Source organism: Bos mutus, chromosome 4, assembly GCF_027580195.1.
Source record: "Bos mutus isolate GX-2022 chromosome 4, NWIPB_WYAK_1.1, whole genome shotgun sequence".
NCBI lineage: Eukaryota > Metazoa > Chordata > Mammalia > Artiodactyla > Bovidae > Bos > Bos mutus.
This window is the reverse complement of record NC_091620.1, coordinates 8,257,447-8,277,040: the sequence shown is the minus strand read 5'-3', so window position 1 is coordinate 8,277,040 and position 19,594 is coordinate 8,257,447. Positions and strand designations below refer to the sequence as shown.

The 19,594-nt window shown below is 50.1% G+C and overlaps 1 protein-coding gene across 1 annotated transcript in view; it reads left to right on the top strand.

Moving 5' to 3' along the window:
• Positions 1-19,594, top strand: part of PLXNA4 (plexin A4) — a 480,825-nt gene that overhangs the window by 375,646 nt on the left and 85,585 nt on the right. The window contains exons 6-9 of the mRNA XM_070369025.1: positions 5,171-5,294; positions 5,963-6,116; positions 7,321-7,420; positions 9,809-9,923. Of these exons, the coding sequence (XP_070225126.1) occupies positions 5,171-5,294; positions 5,963-6,116; positions 7,321-7,420; positions 9,809-9,923 (493 nt within the window). The remainder of the gene's footprint in view (positions 1-5,170; positions 5,295-5,962; positions 6,117-7,320; positions 7,421-9,808; positions 9,924-19,594) is intronic.

Sequence of the window (19,594 nt, the reverse complement as noted above, 5' to 3'; positions counted from 1 at the left end):
CTGTCCACGGACAGACCCTGTCTGGGCTCAGTCTCCTTTGCTATATAATGGCTGTGACAAGAGCCATCTTACAGCCACGCCTTGAAAATTAAGGAGAGGATGTGCGAGCAACCCCTGGGGGGCCGGGAAGCAGCTCTGACTTTAGTGGCAGTGTAAGCAGGGGTCGTGTGTCTGACCCAGGGCCTCCTCCATGGTCCCTGTCCCCTCCCTGTCCTCCCCGGAGGGTTCTGGCAGGGTGGCTGGGACTAACCCACTGCTGGGAAGTCTTCCTGCTTCAGCCAACCCCAACCAGCCACACCTTGTCTGAAACAGTTGTGTGTGTGTGTGTGTGTGTGTGTGTGTGTGTGTGTGTGGCTGTCCCAGGGCCACCTGGGAAAGGGCGGAGAGAGCAATTTGTTCCATTGTTGATTCTTATTTTTTAATTGCTAAGTCATGTCTGACTCTCTTGTGACTCCAGGCTCCTCTGTCCATGGAATTTCCCAGTCAAGAACACTGGAGTGGGTTGCCATTTCCTTTTCCAGGGGATCTTCCCAACCCAGGGATTGAACCCACATCCCCTGCAATGGCAGGCAGGTTCTTTACCACTGAGCCACCAGGGACTAAATGTCTCCTTAGTCAAGTCCAAACTGATTCCAAAATGCAAGTCCTTTTGTGCCCCCAGGATCTCCAACTTGAATAAGGTTCCTCTTAACTTTTCTATAAAGTTCATTTGAAAGCCCCACCTCCATTCCATTTTTTCCAACCCCTTCATGTTCTAAACACAGATTCCCCAAATACTGCACTTTAAGCATGACCATCATGAAAGGTTGAGGACTAGGGAATTGCCTGTGGGGAGAGGCAAGGAGCTAGTTCTGATATCCGAGGCCTGCAGGTAGACCCACCCTGGAGGGCCTGGGGAGATGGACCAGCAATGATGTATGCCCCCCGCTGACTCGTTTGGAGGCTCGCCAAGTTCGGACTCACAAATAGCCCCCCTTCCAAATTGAAATTTGCTTGCCCGGCCGGCAGCCCTGAGAGTTAATATTTCTATCGCCGTATTTAGGAATCAATTTCTGGAGAACTTAATCACCGCCTCTTTCTCTACCCCTCACCCCCTTCCTTCTTCCACTCCTCTCCCTTCTAATTTTCCACTTGGCTGGGAACTCTCCAGCAGTGAAAGTTCAGGCTTAGGGGAGGCGGTAGGAGCTGCTTCATTAGACAGGATAATCTCATTGGAACCACTGACTTGAATAATAACCCCTCCAGGGGCCAGGGCCTTTGTCCCCAAGGGCTTTTAGCACCTCTGGAATGGGGCTGGAGGACCCTCTGCAGAGAAACTGGAGTAAGGGGGAGAGGGAAGAGGAGCTTAGCAGGGTCGGACTCCAATCCCGGGCCTGGGCTGTCTTGCTGCAGCCCACTTCTTGCAAGTCTGTGTTCGGTGGGGGCAGCCCTGGTGCTGTCAGGAATGGTTGTCTAGAAACTCAAAGCCATACGGCATGCTCTATTTGAGTCCTGCCTGGAAAACGGATGAAGCAGGGTCTTCCGCCATGCACAAGGTGCCCCCACAATGGAATGCAAAGAGATGCTCTGGGAAGTCCCTGTAGTTCCTTTGAAGGAAAGATCCAAGCCAGCAGCACCACCTCCCTACCAGGGGTCATAAATTAACCCTTTTCATATTTCCCAGCTCTTGCCTGGGCTAGTGAGATATCAGAGTGCCAGAAGCACTAAAGCCATTACCCCACCAGACCCTGTAAGAACCCAGAAGGAATCCACTCTTCCCCTCCATTTCCCCATCACTTCTAAGGTCAATTGTCTGCTTTTGGACATTCACAGCTTCCGCCCTCACAGGCCTTGAGGGATAGTAGAAATGTCAAAACATCCCTGACACTGACCTTAAACTTGACTTTCTGTGAAGAGAGCTGAGTCCTCAATACCCTTTGACAGCTGGGAAGAAAGCAGAGCTACAACCCAGGCTTTTCCTCTTTGCTCCCTGCTGCCCTCTGGGGCTCCCTCTCCCTCATTAAGAGGAAAAGTGCTTCCCCTATCCTTCTCTTTTCATCCCTGATTTGCCCCATGGGCCAGACTGAGAGGAGCTCTGTACTTCTGCATCAGCTGTGATTTGGAGGACTTGGATGGGGAATGTGGAGGAGGGATGGGACAGTAGCATTAGCTTTTATGGAGGGCTTATTATACATCAGCTGCTGTCTTCCATGCTTTACTCACATCCTCTTTTAGCCCTCATAAATAACCACATTAGGTAGGTACTGTTTTGTCCCCATTTGACAGATGAGAAAACTGAGGCAGCAAATTCAGTTCAGTTCAGTCGCTCAGTTGTGTCTGACTCTGCGACTCCATGAACCACAGCACACCAGGCCTCCCTGTCCATCACCAACTCCCGGAGTTTACCCAAACTCATGTCTATTGACTTGGTGGTGCCATCCAACCATCCCATCCTCTGTCATCCCCTTCTCCTCCTGCACTCAATCTTTCCCAGCATCAGGGTCTTTTCAAAGGAGTCAGCTCTTCACATCAGATGGCCAAAGTATTAGAGTTTCAGCTTCAACATCAGTCCTTCCAATGAACCACCCAGGACTGATCTCCTTTAGGTTGGACTGGTTGGATCTCCTTGCAGTCCAAGGGACTCTCAAGAGTCTTCTCCAACACCACAGTTCAAAAGCATCAATTCTTCAGCGCTCAGCCTTTTTTATAGTCTAACTCTCACATCCATAGTGGATCCATACTGGATCCACACTGGAAAAACCATAGCCTTGACTAGATGAACCTTTGTTGAGAAAGTAATGTCTCTGCTTTTTAATATGCTGTCTAGGTTGGTCATAACTTTCCTTCCAAGGAGTAAGTGTCTTTTACTTGGCTGCAATCACCATCTGCAGTGATTTTGGAGCCCAGAAAAATAAAGTCAGCCACTGTTTCCACTGTTTACCCATCTTTTTGCCATGAAGTGATGGGACCAGATGCCATGATCTTAGAGTAATTTGCCTAAGAGTACAGAGCAGGATGGGATCTTGAAAACTGAAAGCTATAGATGGCTTCCATGTACTTGTGCTCAGGGTTAGTCGCTCAGTTGTGTCTGCCTTTTTGCAACCCCATTGATTGTAGCCTGCCAAGCTCCTCTGTCCATGGAATTCTCCAGGCAAGAAAACTGGAGTGGGTAGCCATTCCCTTCAAAGTGAAAGTTTTAGTCATGTCTGACTCTTTGCGACCCCATGGACTATAGCCCACCAGGTTCCTCTGTCCATGGAATTCTCCAGGCAAGAATACTGGACTAGGTAACCATTCCCTTCTCCAGGGGATCTTCCTGACCCAGGGATCAAACCTGAGTCTCCTGCACTGCAGACCTAAATCTGAAGGGAGATGATACATGGTTAGTTTCAGGCTCTTGGGAGCTGTGGAAAGATGCAGTCCCATGAACTCTGGGAGCAGCGAACCATGCAGCTAGACCTTGTCGTGAGATTCTCCCACCAGAGTTCCTTTGTACCCCCTGCAACAGAGAGAGAGTCACCTCTTTTCTGCCTGAACTCTATTTGGTAACTCCTGGTGATGTTTGGGCTGAAAGTAGCTTCATTTTTCCTCTCTTCATAACTTAATCAAAGCCATTTTTCAGATCTACTGATTGCTCTTGGAAATAGGAACTTCAAAGTTGGGGAGTCAGTGAATAATTGAAGTTCGTACCAGCTCTCTGGGTCTGCTGTTAATGGGAGTAATAACACTATTAATAGCGATGTCAGTGCAGACACCCTGGAAAAGTCCATAACATTAGCTTAATGGCTGGAGGTAATGAAGTCCGCGCAGAGGAGCTAGCCTGGTAAATTAACTTCCCAGACTTTTAGGCAGATGCCCTTGTTGCCATGGGTCTGCTAGAGCAGCTCAGGGGCGCCTTGGAGACGACCACACTCTTAGCTGACCTTTCACCCTTGGGATGTGATTTCTAGATGAGTCCTGGAGAATTCACAAGTCTCAGTGATATTCAAAGTGCTTCCAGTGGCAGGCAAAAACAGAGATTAGCCTAGAAAAGAAGATTGGAGGGAAATTTTTAACTTTTCCTAAGCACAGAAGGGGACATCAGAATGGCAAGGGAAATGGGTTTAGTAGAAGCTTTGGGGAGGCAGAGCACAGTGGGTGAGAATGGAGGGTCCAGAGTTGATCTGTGTTTAAATGCAGGCTTCTCTGATTAGCTGGTGACCTTGAGCAAGGGGAGAAGGAAATGGTAACCCAGTCCAGTGTTCTTGCCTGGAGAATCCTGTGGTCATGTATGGATGTGAGAGTTGGACTGTGAGGAAAGCTGAGCGCCAAAGAATTGATGCTTTTGAGCTGTGGTGTTGGAGAAGATTCTTGAGAGTCCCTTGGACTGCAAGGAGATCCAACCAGTCCACTCTAAAGGAGATCAGCCCTGGGTGTTCTTTGGAAGGAATGATGCTAAAGCTGAAACTCCAGTACTTTGGCCACCTCATGCGAAGAGTTGACTCATTGGAAAAGACTCTGATGCTGGGAGGCATTGGGGGCAGGAGGAAAAGGGGACGACAGAGGATGAGATGGCTGGATGGCATCACGGACTTGATGGACGTGAGTTTGAGTGAACTCCAGGAGATGGTGATGGACAGGGAGGCCTGGTGTGCTGCAATTCATGGGGTCACAAAGAGTCGGACATGACTGAGCGACTAAACTGAACTGAACTGAGGAGCGGGCTGGTGGGGAGAGGGGCGCCATGGCAAGAGCATGGTTGAACCTTGTCTAGAGGGATAGGTAGAAGTTGGGTGAGGGTAATGTGGTGAGAGGGGCATCCAGACAGAGGAGCTGGGGTGCACAAAAGCAAGGAAATCAGAAAGAGGAGAAATCTGGAAAGAATAGCCTCGGTTTGCTAAGGAGGGAGAGGGTGGTGAGGGATGAGAGTGAGTGGAGAGGGGGGATAGAAAGGACTTTCACCTGTTTCTGTGAATGAGGAGGCCTTGAGAGCACTTTGGGGTGACTTTTAGGGGTTTGATGTGGCAACCAGTGGTTGGAATTGCCTTCTTCCAATGTGGACGTGATGGGGGTTGGACAGGCTGGTGAAAGGAAACTAGGTTAGTCCTGGGCACCTCCTAGTTGCTGCTGGCAGTGCCAGGCCTCCGTGCCAGCCCCTTGGTGCACCAGGAGCCGCATCCTGAGTCCCCGTGGGTCGCTCTGTCCTCGCCAGGTGCACCCGGAAGGAGCGCTGTGAGCGGTCCAGAGAGCCCCGAAGGTTCGCCTCCGAGGTGAAGCAGTGCGTCCGGCTGACCGTCCACCCCAGCAACATCTCCGTTTCTCAGTACAACGTCCTGGTGAGACAGTGGGAAGGGGTCAAGGGACTTGGGGAAGAGCCCTCTTCCCACCAAAAGGGCCGCAGACCCATCCCCACCCCCAGGAAGGCTGGGCTGTGTCTGGCCAGCAGAGCCACCCCAGGGCAAGGCAGGGGTTAAGAATGTGTCCCTGGGGATGGGAGAGGGGAACGTTTGCAGGAATACTGGGGAAGAGGCGCTGTGCATAATGGATAGAGAGGCAGGGAAAACTGAGACACCAAAATGACCAGAAGAGTGACCGAGACAAGGAGAGTGTTGGGAACGCCATCCTTGTCTGTGAGATGGGAAAGATGCATGTGCAGAGGGAGAAGCCGGGACACAGGCACCTGGATGACTGATGTTCCCGTTTTCCAAAATTGAAGATAATGGAATCATGCCTGTCTTTCTACCTACAAATCCCCTAAACAGTCATTTCCATTTCCTGGGCCAACTACATTCAGACGCTAATTTCTTTTTTCTCTGTCTCTTACTGTTTTACCTTCTCCATCCGCTCCTGTCATAATTCTTTTCTTCTTTATGTCAATACTGCCACATGCTTTTCTCTCTTCTCTTTCTCTCTGATCTCTCTTGCCCTCCCTCTTTCTTACTTTATTCCCATTTCTTCTCCCATTTCTCTCTTCTTCTCTCTCCCCACACTGGGCTGTTCACAGCTGGTCCTGGAGACATACAATGTCCCGGAGCTGACAGCTGGCGTCAACTGCACCTTTGAGGACCTGTCAGAGATGGATGGGCTGGTGATAGGCAATCAGATCCAGTGTTACTCCCCGGCAGCCAAGGAGGTGCCCCGGATCATCACGGAGAACGGTGAGCAGTCCCCAGAGGCAAAGCTGGGCGGCAAGTCCTTCCTCCTGCTGCCTGGACCACGAGAACTCAGGACAGATGCAGGGGATTGGGGAGGGGGGAGCACGCAGGAGGGGAGGGTTGGAGGAAAGGGTGTACCTTGGTGGGGATGCTCTAGGAAGACGGGGATGGAGTGTCCCTCCACTGCCTTTGGAATTGAAACCGGGTGAGCATCCAGGAGTCAGCCTCACCATGGGTGAGGAGCAATGCCAAGAGGGCGAGGGAGGGAACGGCCAGCACAGCATCAGAGAGTGCCAGCTTAGAGATCTTGCTGCAGCATGGGAGGAGGGATGGGGTGCAGGGGTCGTTTGGCTCCTTACCTCCTCCTACACTGCAGGGTCTCTGACCCTGACTGCTTTCCACACCATCCCCGACCCACCCAGCCTCCCCAGAGCTGCCTGTTCGTGGCTGGCTGCCATGGGAAGGATAGAGTGGACAGAAGCCCAGCACTGGGAGGCACAGACCGGCCTGGGCAGCCTGATTCCATGTTGGTCCTCCGATTTGGGCTTGTCACGTTTGTTCCGAGCTGATTGATTAATGAGGCTCTTGGGGAAGGCTCAGAACAAGGGGCCTGGGGTCAGGGCTGTGAATTAAACATGGGCCTCAGCTCCTCACTGGCGCCAGCTGAGGAGTCCAGGGACGCCCGCCCGAGTGGAGCCACCAGTCCCCCCGAGGAGGGAGCCTCAGAGTCTCCCCTTACAGAAGTGGAAGGGGCTTGTGGGGCACTTACGTACGTGCAAAACTTCTTGCATGGTTTGTGGCAACATTGCCAAGTGTCTACACGTTTCTCCTGGTAGCTAGTCAATGTGTGTTTTCACAATTCTGTGCAGCCTGCATGGACATCATACATGTGAATGCACATGTGAATACCTGTCAGAGTGTGTGTGTGTGTGTGTGTGTACAGGAAAGAACCTAGTAAGCAAATGAGAGGTGGATGCTGGGACTAGAGTGAGGAAAAAGGAATAGACTAGAACTACTGTCTGCAGCTATTCTGTTCTTGGATTATTCCATTCTGCCCTGGACTGGGCCCAGCTGATTCCAAGTCCTGTTAGAGCTCCCCACACCTCCTGGGGAGTGGGCGGCCCTTTCCCAAGGTGTGCTGCTCTCAGTGGGACCTGACACGTGATTGTGGCCCTCCACCTGACCCCATGGCCGGCTCTGCCCACAGGGGACCACCACGTTGTCCAGCTGCAGCTCAAGTCGAAGGAGACAGGCATGACCTTCGCCAGCACTAGCTTTGTCTTCTACAACTGCAGCGTCCACAATTCGTAAGTGTCCCCCAGTCTCACTTAACTCCCTGTTTCTGGGGTCAAAGCTCATCCAAAGATAGGAGGCCCCACCCTTGTTCCGTCTTACCATCCGAAGGCCCTATAAGGTGACCTCTCACCTCCCTCCTCTGGCACCCATGGGGTTAATGGGAAGAGGCTAGAATCAGCAGAGTGAGAGCCTGTGAGCTGGGGAGCTCCAGGTCCCTCGCCCATACATCTTCTCTGGCATAAATCTGTCTAACCTGATTCACCTTCCACCATCGGTTGAGGAGGGGGTGCTTTTCACCTGCAGAACAGAGCAGCCAGCACCCCAGATGAGAAAAGGGGTCTGGGGAGTGAGAGGATGTCCCATGTGTGTGAGCAGGTGGTCCCACAAGTCACCCGAATGCTCAGCTTGCACAGTTTCCCTGCAGAGGGGTCAAGACTCAGCTGGCAAGGGTCAGAGGAAGGCTTTGGCCTGGGGCGGGGTCTGGCTCTTGCTCAGGTTCCAGCTCTGGCTCTGTTTGACTGGAGCATCCACTTCCTGAGGGAAGCCACGGAGGACAGAGGCTCGGGCTGTGGCATCAGGCCAGCTAGTCCACATAGCTATTCTGCGCCCAGTGTCTTCTGTAAACGAGGAAGCGGTAGTTCTCCTCCTGGGGATGTCACCCACATACTTAACAGCTGACATGGTGAGGGCTCGGTCCCATTGTCTGGTACTTTGCTGATTGCTTGCCAGCCCCCACCGGTGGCTGCGAGAGCTAAAAAAGCCATTACAAGGATGGCACTTAGATCCATGTCTGGCCCATTGTTTAGGCACTGTGCACTTTACTGTTATTATATTATTATTTCCTCTCTAAAAGGATGGGTTTGGACCATACTGAGAAGGTACAAACCTTTCTTTCACCATAGAAACCTTTCTTCAACTAAAATCAGGTGTGAAAGCCCGAGAAACAAAATGAATGGAAGTAGAAGATGGTTGAGAGTTAAGGGCACCTGGACCCCCTCTGTCTAGGAATCCCTCACATCTCACACAGTCTCCAGAAAAGCTCCATGGAATTCCCAGGGTTCCCTAGAGCACAGTTTGAAAGCCACAGAGCCTGATCTCAAAAAGCTCTGCTGGCTTTAACATAATGTTCTGTTTCCTTCTCCATATAGGACAAGCTAGTTAACATCACCAAAGATATTTGGGGCTCTAGGCTGTGGGCTTTGTCTGGTTATTGGTTATGGCAGCTGTGAGTCCACAGCTTGGCTCTCTTTGGAGCCCCACGTAACAGGCGGCCATTCCTCCCAGCCAATTGGAATTCTCTTCCTCCTCCTTTCAAAAGAGCTTGCCATGGCTTTACAATTAGTAACCTAATCCCTCACTCCCCTTTTGCCCCTCTAGGAAAGTGAAGTTAGTAGATGAAAGCATATTCTAAGTTTCCATTCAGTCTATCAAATGACTTTAAGCTTCCTATGTGCAAGACAGTGTGTTACTCATTAGACAGGGAGGATCAGAAAATAATAACATGCAAAGATTCAATCCCTACCCCCCAAGAATCATGGCCTAGTGGGCAAGCAGATACACAGGACAGCACATAAGTAAAATATAATACAGCAAGACCAGTACTGTCTCAGAGACAGAAACAAGGGGATGAATGGGGTGAAGGTTTCAGTGAGACCAACTCGCCATCAGTCAAAGAAGCAAGAGGAGATGGTGAGGCAGAAGAAATGGTACTCCAGGTAGAAGGACAGCTTGGTGACAGCACAGCCTGTTCTTGGCTGACGCACCAGACGCGTGCTGGGAGGGTGGGCCTGGACCACAAAGGGCTTAGCCTGCATGGCAAGGTATTTAGGTTTGACCTTTTATAAGAAGGGAACCATGCTGGGTTTTAAACAGGAAGGTGCTTTTATCAAGTTGCCTTGTGTTTCCTAGGGTAATGAGTAGAGGTTGGGCTGCCAACTCTACAAGAGCCCATCATACTGAGGGGGCAGCCTCAGGACCTTCCTCTGCCAGGGTGGGTCCATGTCAGCCGAGACTCTGGAGTCAACTGGAATTAAAACTCAATTTCACTGTTTGTCCTAATTCCGATGGGTTCTCTGGATGAGCCCCTCAACTCCAGACCTCACTGTTTCCCTATTCAGCCAATGCAAGGGCCATCCTGTAAAAATGGAGGGCGCTTGATGAGGTCCCGGGGGATCAGGCTGTCAAGTACCTGACTAAAAGGGAGGAGGCCAGAGACTCCCAGCTTCCTGAGGACTTGGAGAGAAAGGGGCTGGGTTTTTAACCAGATCTGCTCTTCCTGACTGTGTAAGGGTGGTTTCTCCTACCAGGAGACACGTTTTGCTAGGCTCTGGAGTCTTCAGCGCCCGGCTTTGGGCGCATACGGGTTCTCTGACGTGTGCCTTTTCCGCCTCTGTGCCCAGGTGCCTGTCCTGCGTGGAGAGCCCGTATCGCTGCCATTGGTGTAAATACCGCCACGTCTGCACCCACGACCCCAGGTCTTGCTCCTTCCAGGAAGGCCGGGTGAAGCTGCCTGAGGTAGGTCCCGCAGCCAGAGCCATGAGTGCTGCCTGCCGTGAGCAAGGGACACACAGGGAGGCTCTCCCTTAAAAAGAGGAAAGAGAGGTAAATCCAGGAGGACCACCCCCTCGCTCTCCAACCCTGCCTCTTAAAGGATCATTTCTTGAAAGCAGTAAACAAGCAAAGTTCTCCACTCTGGATCAGTCCTGGGGGTTCAGTTACAGGCAGAAGTGCCTTCCAGGTCACTCCAGCCAGTATGACCCTCTGCACACCAGGTGAGTTCCAAAACAATTCCAGAGATGTGTGTGTGTGCCCTGGAAATAATTGTACAGAGCAGGATTGTGTGTAGAGTCCTCTAGCTTTCCCTTGGAGCATTGTCCACAAAGCCGAGCTGAGATCAAAAAGGTCAAATTACCTCCACCCCTGCAGAGTGGTGGTTCTCAAAGTGTGGTCCCCAGACCAGCAGCATTGGCATCACCTGGGAACACGTAGAGATGCAAAGTCTCCCAGACCAGCTGATGGCCCCTCGGGGCTGAGGCATCTGCGATTCAGCTGCACAGTCCACTCTGAATCACTGAGTCAGGCTCCATGACCATGGCACTGTTTCTGTTCCCTCCTCATCTTTAGTCTTATCCCTGCAAAGTCTTCATCATCATAATAGACATCCTCTATGCCTATATTGTCTCCTCTCTGATAGTGTAAGCTTTAGGGCAAAGACCTCAAGGATAATGGGTGTAAAATCACTTTGAAAAAGTCTACTGTTGTTCCAACATGATGGTGCTTTTTGACTCCAACCATGGGGTCAGTAGTTCTGAGCAGAGTGGTTTAGAATGCTGTTGTTTAGAATAGAAAGATGGAGAAGCGATATCTATACCATGTTGGTTAGACCCCACTGGATGCAAGGACAGGGCACTGTCTCAACCAACACTGGACTCAGACAGGCTCCGATATTGCCCCCACCCGCAGGTCTTGGATGTACCTTCCAGCCCTCTTCACACACCTACATGAGTGCCATGACCATATGGCAAAACCATAGCTGTGAGAGCAGGGCCTTTCCAGGTACAGAAAGCATAAGGGCTCTTTAGGGGACTGGATAGGGCATGGTGAGAACACAGAGGCTCGCCTTGGTGCCCCCTCCCCCTCTGGCTAGATTCCCACCCACCAGGAACCCTAAATTAGGCCAAACCCTTAAGGGCAGGAGGGAAGCTGTCTTGTCTCTGAAAGGTAGGAATGACACCTCACCACCAGCATCTTCTTTTCTTTTTCTTTTTCTTTTGCCTACACTGGGTCTTGGTTGCAATGCACAAGCTTCTCTTGTTGCAGAGTGCAGGCTCTAGAGCTCACAGGTTCAGTAGCTGCAGCGTGCAGGCTCTCTAGTTGCAGCATGCGGGTTTAGTTGTCCTGAAGCATGTGGGACCTAAGTTCCCCAACAAGGATCGAACCCTCGTCCCCTGCACTGGGAGGCAGACTCTCAACCACTGGACCACCAGGGAAATTTCTCACCACCAGCATCTACTGTGTCGGGCCCTCCTTACCCAGGAAAAATAACTGACTTGTGCCTGGCAATGAGGAATTTCCAGCCCTGGATCCCGTTTTCCCAGGATGTGCTGGCCAGACAGGACTTCTCCGGGTAGAGAGTGGGCAGAGCCGTCCATGTAGAGGGAAAGGCAAGGAATGGTGAGGTTGTCGAGTAAAAGGATGATCCCTACTGGGTGGGGGATCAAAGGAACAAAGAAGACAGAAAAAAGCAGAAATGTGAAAACATTCCTCAAGGTCATTAAATGATTTCAGGGCTTGTGAAATCCACGAGATAGCTCAATTGTCTCTGTTTTGGTCTCATTCTTGGGCCTCTCCACACATGAAATCCCTCCCAGATACACCAGCCTGGGAAGCTGGACAGAGGCTGAAATCCTCTTTTGACTGCTCCCGTCAAGTCCCTTGTAGGTTTCAGACCAGAATAAGAACAGGCTGTGGAAATCTCTAGACCCTCTATGACCCTCTGCCTCTATGACCGGGTCTGTCTATGGCTGGAAATGGCTGCTCTGAATTCATAATCCAGAGAAGAGCCCCAGACCTAGATCATCCCTTCATGGGGAAAGGAAGAAAAGAGGTTATGTCCTGGCTTTAAGTAGGAATGTGAGTCTAATTTTTATGGTTACAGTCTCTGCTTGTCTTGAACTAAGACAAAGTGGAGCTAAAGCTAATAAGACAGACAGGGGTCTGACAGCCAAGGGGCACATCTTGGCATGAAGACCCTGAAAAAAGGCTGTACCGTCTCCTCAGTCCTGGACTTTTGTCTTAGTGTGATGTCAGGAGCAGAAGAAGGGCTGGTTGACCCACCAAGCAAGGGCTAAGAGCTTAGGAAATATGTCTTCTTATGTTGCTCAGAAACCCACAAGTAACTTGATGGAAGCAGAGACAAAGAGGTTTTCAGACTGCCTCTGGCTTCCCAGACTGGTGTATCTGGCAGGGATTTCACGTGTAGAGAGGCCCGAGAATAAAATTAAAACAGAGACAATTGAGCTATCTGGTGGATTTCAAAGGCCCTAATCATCTAATTACCTTGAAGGAGGTTTCCACATTTCTGCTTTTTCTGTCTTGTTTGCTCCTCCTGTCCCAAGTTCCTTTTCTTTTAAATATGTAAAAGGAGCTGGCATCTGCTATTCAGAAAGAGAGGGGAAAAAAAACAAAAAAGAATAAAGCAAGAGCCCACCACGTTTCCCAGTGGCATTCAGTGATCTCCATAAAAGAACAATGTTTTCAAGAGCCCAGATCACAAGCCAGGCACAGCTCCCATCTGTACCTGGTTGTGGCAAAGGTCACTGGGGATTCATGGAACCTCAGAGGGTGTGGCACCAGGGTCCTCAACAGAAGAAAAAGCCTGGAGGAGCGTGATGGATGGAGGGGCAAAGAGAAGGACTAACCCACTACAGTCCAGTCACCGTTGTTATGGCAAGCCATCACAGTGACAGGCTCCCAGATACCTTGAAATCACCATGCCTCTCTTATCACATCACGGAATGGAATTAACATTGGCTTCTCTTTTTCTTGGATGTTTATTTATTTCAAGAGAAGGAAGCTTTACAGCTGTGCTCCTCCGAGTCCAAACTTGTAGGTTGCACTATACCCAGATCAATAACAGACTATTTTGAATATAACACAAAGAGGCCAGAGTTCACCACTCCATCGTGGTTGTTGTAACAGCGTCTTCCTGGAGATGTACCAAGGAGAAAAGAAATAAGTACATATCTGTGGGCTATTGGCTGATTCGAGCCATTTTAGGTCAGCAGAAGAAGGTCATTGTCCTCAGAGATTTAAAAAAAAAAAAAAAAAGTCCTGGCTGCTAATGGAAATATGATGATTTTTTTTTAATGTCATTGTTTTGTTTTCTATATTTTTGTCTCTCAGAAGAGCTGGTAACAGGAATAAGGGGTAACAAAGAAATTTACACATTTGAATGGTGATTTTGAGGAAGACTCCAGACACAATAACCCAGTCTCCATGCCAGGTGAAGAGCTTATTCATGGCAGGGTACTCTGAAACATTGTCACAGGTCACCTCTCATCCTGCCTTACCCACTGCTGAGCATTTCCTACACACAAAGCATTATGGGAGGTTTAACAGTATATAAAATTATATGGTGGCTCAGACAGTAAAGAATCTGCCTGCAATGGGAGACCCAGGTAGGATCCCTGCGTTGGGAAGATCCCCTGGAGAAGGGCATGGCAACCCACTCCAGTATTCTTGTCTGGAAAAGCCCATGGACAGAGAAGCCGGGAGAGCTACAGTCCTTGGGGTCACAAAGAGCCGGACACAACCGAAGGACTAGCACACACACAAGAGACCAGTGGATCTGTATTTAAAGACGTGTGAAATGGGACCATTGGTCCACATGATCGCTGAGGTTCTGTATTATCAGTGGAAATAATTTGGAGAACATCAACGAGAAACCCACATCCAGGAAGTGGCCTTATCGGGGGGTGTCCAAGGGTGGCCTAGGTCTCCCAGTTCTGCCCAACGAGGGGCTCACATAGCCTCAGGTTTGTAGCAGCCCTGAACTTCTAGGCCCAAACACACCCTGGGAATGAACAGGAGACTCAGCCCCAGCCATTCTTCTAGAAGTCCCTAGGTTTTCATTTGCTTTCCACCTTTGAGTGTGGGGATGTAGACAGAGGCCTTTTGTTAGCCAAGAAGGAGGCTGCCAGGTGGCCCTTCTACTCCCCAGCAGCATCCTGTATCCCTAAGAAGATTTTCATCCAGGCGTCTTCCAGTTTCAACACTGGCTTTGTTGACTGACTATCACCACGCATGTTGAATTACCTCTTTTTTTCCCCTGAACAAAGACGGCATTCAGGTGAAGTTATTGGTCTGGAACAGAGAACTGGTCAATCATTGTTGTTATTATATTAATGGCAAGTATTCTCCAGTAATTACAATTATTAGAAATAGAATGCCCAATAGCATATGTCGTTTATAGTCACTGTATTCCAGTTACAAGGAATGATTTTGTTTCAACTAATGATGGCATTGTGATAACAAGCCTGGGTCTTTAGATCAGCTGCCAGATCCCAGGTACCGACAAGAGTAGGAAGAGGAAGATGAGGGAAAGCTGAAGATGGATCACAGTTTTCAGTCTTGTTCCTCCAGTATCAGCTGAGACTCCTGGCTTCCCACTGGAATGGGCTTTCACCAGGACAGCTACCAACAAGGCCATGCTCTCGCCTTCACCAAGGAGGGAGGGGCTGCTGGTCTCCAAGTGGTTTTGGAATCCTCTGCTAGGTGACCTGAGCCCCCCATCAAGCCCACGCACTTAATAACTATGGTTCTTGGGGAACAAAGGCAAACTTCCATGGGAAAGCACATGCATTGAGAAGAATTTATCCTCAAAGGACTATTTTGCTGTTATTTCTCATCTACACTGAACGACAGAGTCAGCTATACTTGATGCTGTGTTGTTCTGGCTCCAGCCTGGCTGAGCTTTGTGAGGAAGGCAAGGCTCACCTAGCGCCCATGAGCAGGCTCATAGAGGAGCTTCCTGCAGCCCCTCTCTTCCTGAAGTTCAACCAGAGCCTTTCTCCAGAGAACCGCTGTGAGATCAGAAGAGGCAAAATGAATTCTGATTTCCAAAGCTGTGCTTGAAAGCCTCTCCCCAAGTCCCCTACTACCCCGATAGCGCTGAGATGAATCCATTGCCAGGACAGGTATTGGGAAACCTGCAGATACCAAGGTCAGTCCTCCCCAGGACTGCAGAATTAGTAAGGCAGGGAAAGTCCAGGCCCAGGACAGGCTGCTGAAATAAGCCCCATGCCCAGAGATAAGGCAGGCCAAGGGCCTGTCCCCCAGCAGGACTTGAAGAAGCTCAGGTCACCTTGTCAGTGACTCTGCTCCCCTTTTTGCAGAGGAACTATTCCGGAGACCCAACTCAAGGAAACAAAAGCATCCTTGCTATGCCTTTCACCCTCCTTTGAGAAAACAAAGCCAGACCCAGCTCAAGAACTTGCTCGCCCCTTGTGCCCCTGCCCCCTCTGCAGGTTTCTATTACTGGGTTGCCATTTCTCCACTCAATTGCACTTTCCATCAATCTCATCTGCCCCTCCCCCTGCTTAAGGTTATGGGTATTTCCTTTTTGTATTATTACTTGGCTCTCTCCATAAACCGGCCCATCATAGATCACGCTAATGGCATTATAAACTTGGGGAACAGTGAAGAAAATATATGGTGCATTGCATTTTTGTATTGGGCACCCTGGGTCTGAGAAGGTGAGTGTAAATTTGGGGGTTGAGGCTGGGGCTGACTTGGCTTTGGAATTGATGGCGGCTGAGGTGACATGGGGGGAGGGGTGACCTGCAAATTACTTATTTCTTAGCTACCCTTCTGTGCTGCCCCCACCCAGCTCCCCCACTCCCGCCCCAGAACATCACATCCCCCTAGTCTTGCAGTAACAACTGAGAGAATTAGAGCCCTCATCTTGTAAACACACTAGGGGCTGTAAATCCACAGCCTACCACCACCCCCTCCCCAGGCACCACCAGCCCTGGAGGCAGATTTTCCTCTCCCAGCTGGGCAACACTCTTTATGTCCTTGTTCAATTATTTAAATGTGCAATGAAACCTCTGTATAAAGCAGCCAATGACACGCTGGACATGGTAGACAGAAAGGCGTGCTTTTTGCCCTCATGTGTCGGCTTGGGATTGACGCTACCCCATAATTGGTCATGCTGTCTTTACTTCCGTGTTCATTTCAGTGGAAAAGTGGAAACTAAAACATGCACAAGGCTAGATGGTGGACCTGGAGTCCACCGGAGCCTCTTCCTGAAAGCCAAGACATTAAAAATGTTCTTGCACTTCAAGGCACCCTTCTCCCCACCCTCAGCTTATTCTTAGGACTGCAGAATGTTGTCACGGGCAAAACAGCCTCCCAGGAATCTGGCTCTTAATATAGGCATGAGTCTCCAAATAATCTTGCTAAATGCAGGTGTTTTCTACTCTCCAGGAGCTGGCCCTTTCAAATGATTGTTTAAAGAAATATCTTCTCTGGAAAAAGAAGGGCAGAATGTTTTTAAGGAATTCAATTGTAAGGGGGTTTGGTCATCATGTGGGGATGAAAGTGAGATGATGATGGGAGTGTCTTGTTCGTGGTCATTGTGGGGACTGAGTGAGGTAACTGGTCTTCTTCATTTCTTGCTCATGGACATGGGGGTGATCATATGTGTTGTGCTGTGAAATAAGATAGCACGTGGCAAAATGTGTGTAAGGTGATGGAAACGTGGGTTACGGGATGAAGCCTTGTACTCCTTGCACCGTGTTGATTGTCTGAGCTAGAGTAGCAGTATCACACACTGCCTATCAGTGTCCGCTGGTGTGACTATGCCAGGTTGCAATATTGTTTTTGTCCAGTCACTCAGTCATGTCCGATTTTTTGCAACTCCACAGACTGCAGCATGCCAGCCTTCCCTGTCCTTCACTATCTCCTGGGGTTTGCTCAAACTCATGTCCATTGAGTCAATGATGTCATCCAACCATCTCACTCTCAAAATATCAGTTATTAAAATACTTCCGTCCTAGGAGAAGGAAATGGCACCCCACTCCAGTACTCGTGCCTGGAAAATCCCATGAATGGAGGAGCCTGGTAGGCTGCAGCCCATGGGGTCTCGAAGAGTTGGACACGACTGAGTGTCTTCCCTTTCACTTTTCACTTTCATGCATTGGAGAAGGAAATGGCAACCCACTCCAGTGTTCTTGCCTGGAGAATCCCAGGGACAGGGGTGCCTGGTGGGCTGCCATCTATGGGGTCACACAGAGTCGGACACGACTGAAGTGACTTAGCAGCAGCAGCAGTAGGTAAATGGCACTTCCAGGAGACCAACCTCCCCCACAAAGTACCCCCCACCACCTTCCAGCATGCAGTGGTTGATATTTTGAATACCACGCTGTGAGCTACCTGAACAGGCATTGTTTGCCCCCATTTTAGAGATGGGAAAACTGAGTCTCAGAAAGGTGATGTGAGGATGTGTCCCAGATCATCTACTGGGTTGATAATAGAACCGGGACCATACAATTCACTGAATCCAAACCAGCCTCTTCATTTTATGGGTGAGGAGACCCAGAGGGTTTGGGAACTTGTCCAAAGCCATGTGGTTGGCCAGCCGAGGTCCTCTCTTAGAGCACACGGAACCTTCTGGAAGAGGGGACAGCCGCTAGATGAGCAGTGAACAGAGCTGGGACCTCTCTACCTGTCTGCCTTGTGTTAGGGGCACTTGGAGCTGTTGAAATTGTCAGGCTCTAAAGTCAAGAAGGGGTGGATAGGCTGGACCGTGGGAATTGATGCGAGTTCGTGGAAAAGAACAAAATAACACAGAGGCGAGGTGGGAGCAGGGGAGCAGGAGCCTTAGAAAAAGGGAGTAGCTGAGAGACCAGGTGCAGCCTGAGCTGAGACGGATGAACGAGGAAAGAACCAACTCTTTTTAAAATTTGAGCACTTGCTCCTCTGTGCCAGACGTATTATACAGGGTGGTTCATGAACTTCCCCTGAAATGACCCTATGGGGACGGGTTTTTAGTCCCCATTGGTAGGGAAGCCCTGCACTGTTCAGAGCCTGAACAGTGAACAGTGAACAAGACTGAAGTCAGCAAGAGGAAGAAAACGGACTTGCACTTGTACAGGATTCCCAAACCAGGTTCTTTCTAGTTAAGAAAGCTCAAAGGTGAGGACCATGGCTGGAGCGCTGGGGAACAGGGCCTCAGAGAAATGTTTGGTGGAGAAACGTGGAAGTCTGCTCTGAAATTTCCCCTGAGCAGACTCAGAGGTGGTGTTGTATCTGGGATCTCAGCACGAGGCTAGGCAGGGTCTGGGGTGTGGGGGCGGAGGCAGCCGGGTGGCAGTGGTCCCTCCATGCCTTGTTGCCTGGGGAGAAATTGCCATTTTACTTTCAATTAGGAGGGACACTGTGGTCAATCAGTAGCGCCACCAGAGGAAAATGGGCCCGGCCCAGCCCCAACTCTCTCCAATTATTATTAATGAACTTAGTCTCAGAGCCGCCAAGCTTTTTATATGCAAAATAGGCCTTTATGGGGCCACTGGCAAGGAGGACTCATTAAAAAACAAATCTCAGAGAGAATCTTACAGGGGAAGAGAGAGAGGCTTAACTTCCATCCCAGACCAGAACGGGTCCAGCCCCCAGGCGAGGATCCAGCTCACCACAGGAGGGTTTTGAAGGCCCCTAGTCCTAAATTCTCTGGGGGATCTTTCTGACCCACCACCCCATCCTAAGGTGGTCCTATCTGCCAGGGAGAACTTGCCTCTTTCATTAAGAGGAGGAAAGATGGCAGGTCAGCATCTGAGTTCTTTAGCTGCCAGTGCATCTGCTGACATTGAACTGTTATTTTTTCCTCTCCCTGCCTTGGTTTCTCCTGTGCGAAGTAGAAGGGATCCTTGGGTTGACTGAGAGGACTCTGAGATTCAGACACCCTCGCTGTATTGTTCTTGAGCTGCCGGATTTTCCTGTAGGACTTGGGGATGAGAAATCCCAACTCTACTCCTCTTAGTCCAAATACATCCCTAGATGCAGCTCCTCGGGCAAATGTGGGTTTCAGTTCAGTCATGAAGTTGTGTCCAACTGCGACCCCATGGACTGCAGCACGCCAGGCTTCCCTGTCCATCACCCACTGCCGGAGCTTACTCAAACTCATGTCCATTGAGTCGGTGATGCCATCCAGCCATCTCATCCTCTATCGTCCCCTGCTCCTCCTGCCTTCAATCTTTCCCAGCATCAGGGTCTTTTCTAGTGAGTCAATTTTTCGCATCAGGTGGCCAAAGAACTGGAGTTTCAGCTTCAGCATCAGTCCTTCCAATGAACATTCAGGACTGATTTCCTTTAGGATGGACAGGTTGGATCTCCTTGCCGTAGCAGGGGGCAAGGTCAGGCCTGTGCCACTTTTGGAGAGGGAGCGCTGCCATGGTCTCAGGGAGGAGGAAAGAGTGGAGTCAGGATGGGCCCAACCCCTCCGGCTCACCAGTCCCCACTTGGCATCAGTCTTCTCTCCTGAGTTCCCAGCATCACACATCTCCCACTCCGACCTGAACTTCATCCTTTTCACAAAATCGTTTGTCTTGTGTCCTGAGTTTTCATGTTGCCCGAGCAGAGGGGCTGAAATAGCAGCAGAGGTAAGGGCACAGGATGGACCTTTAGGA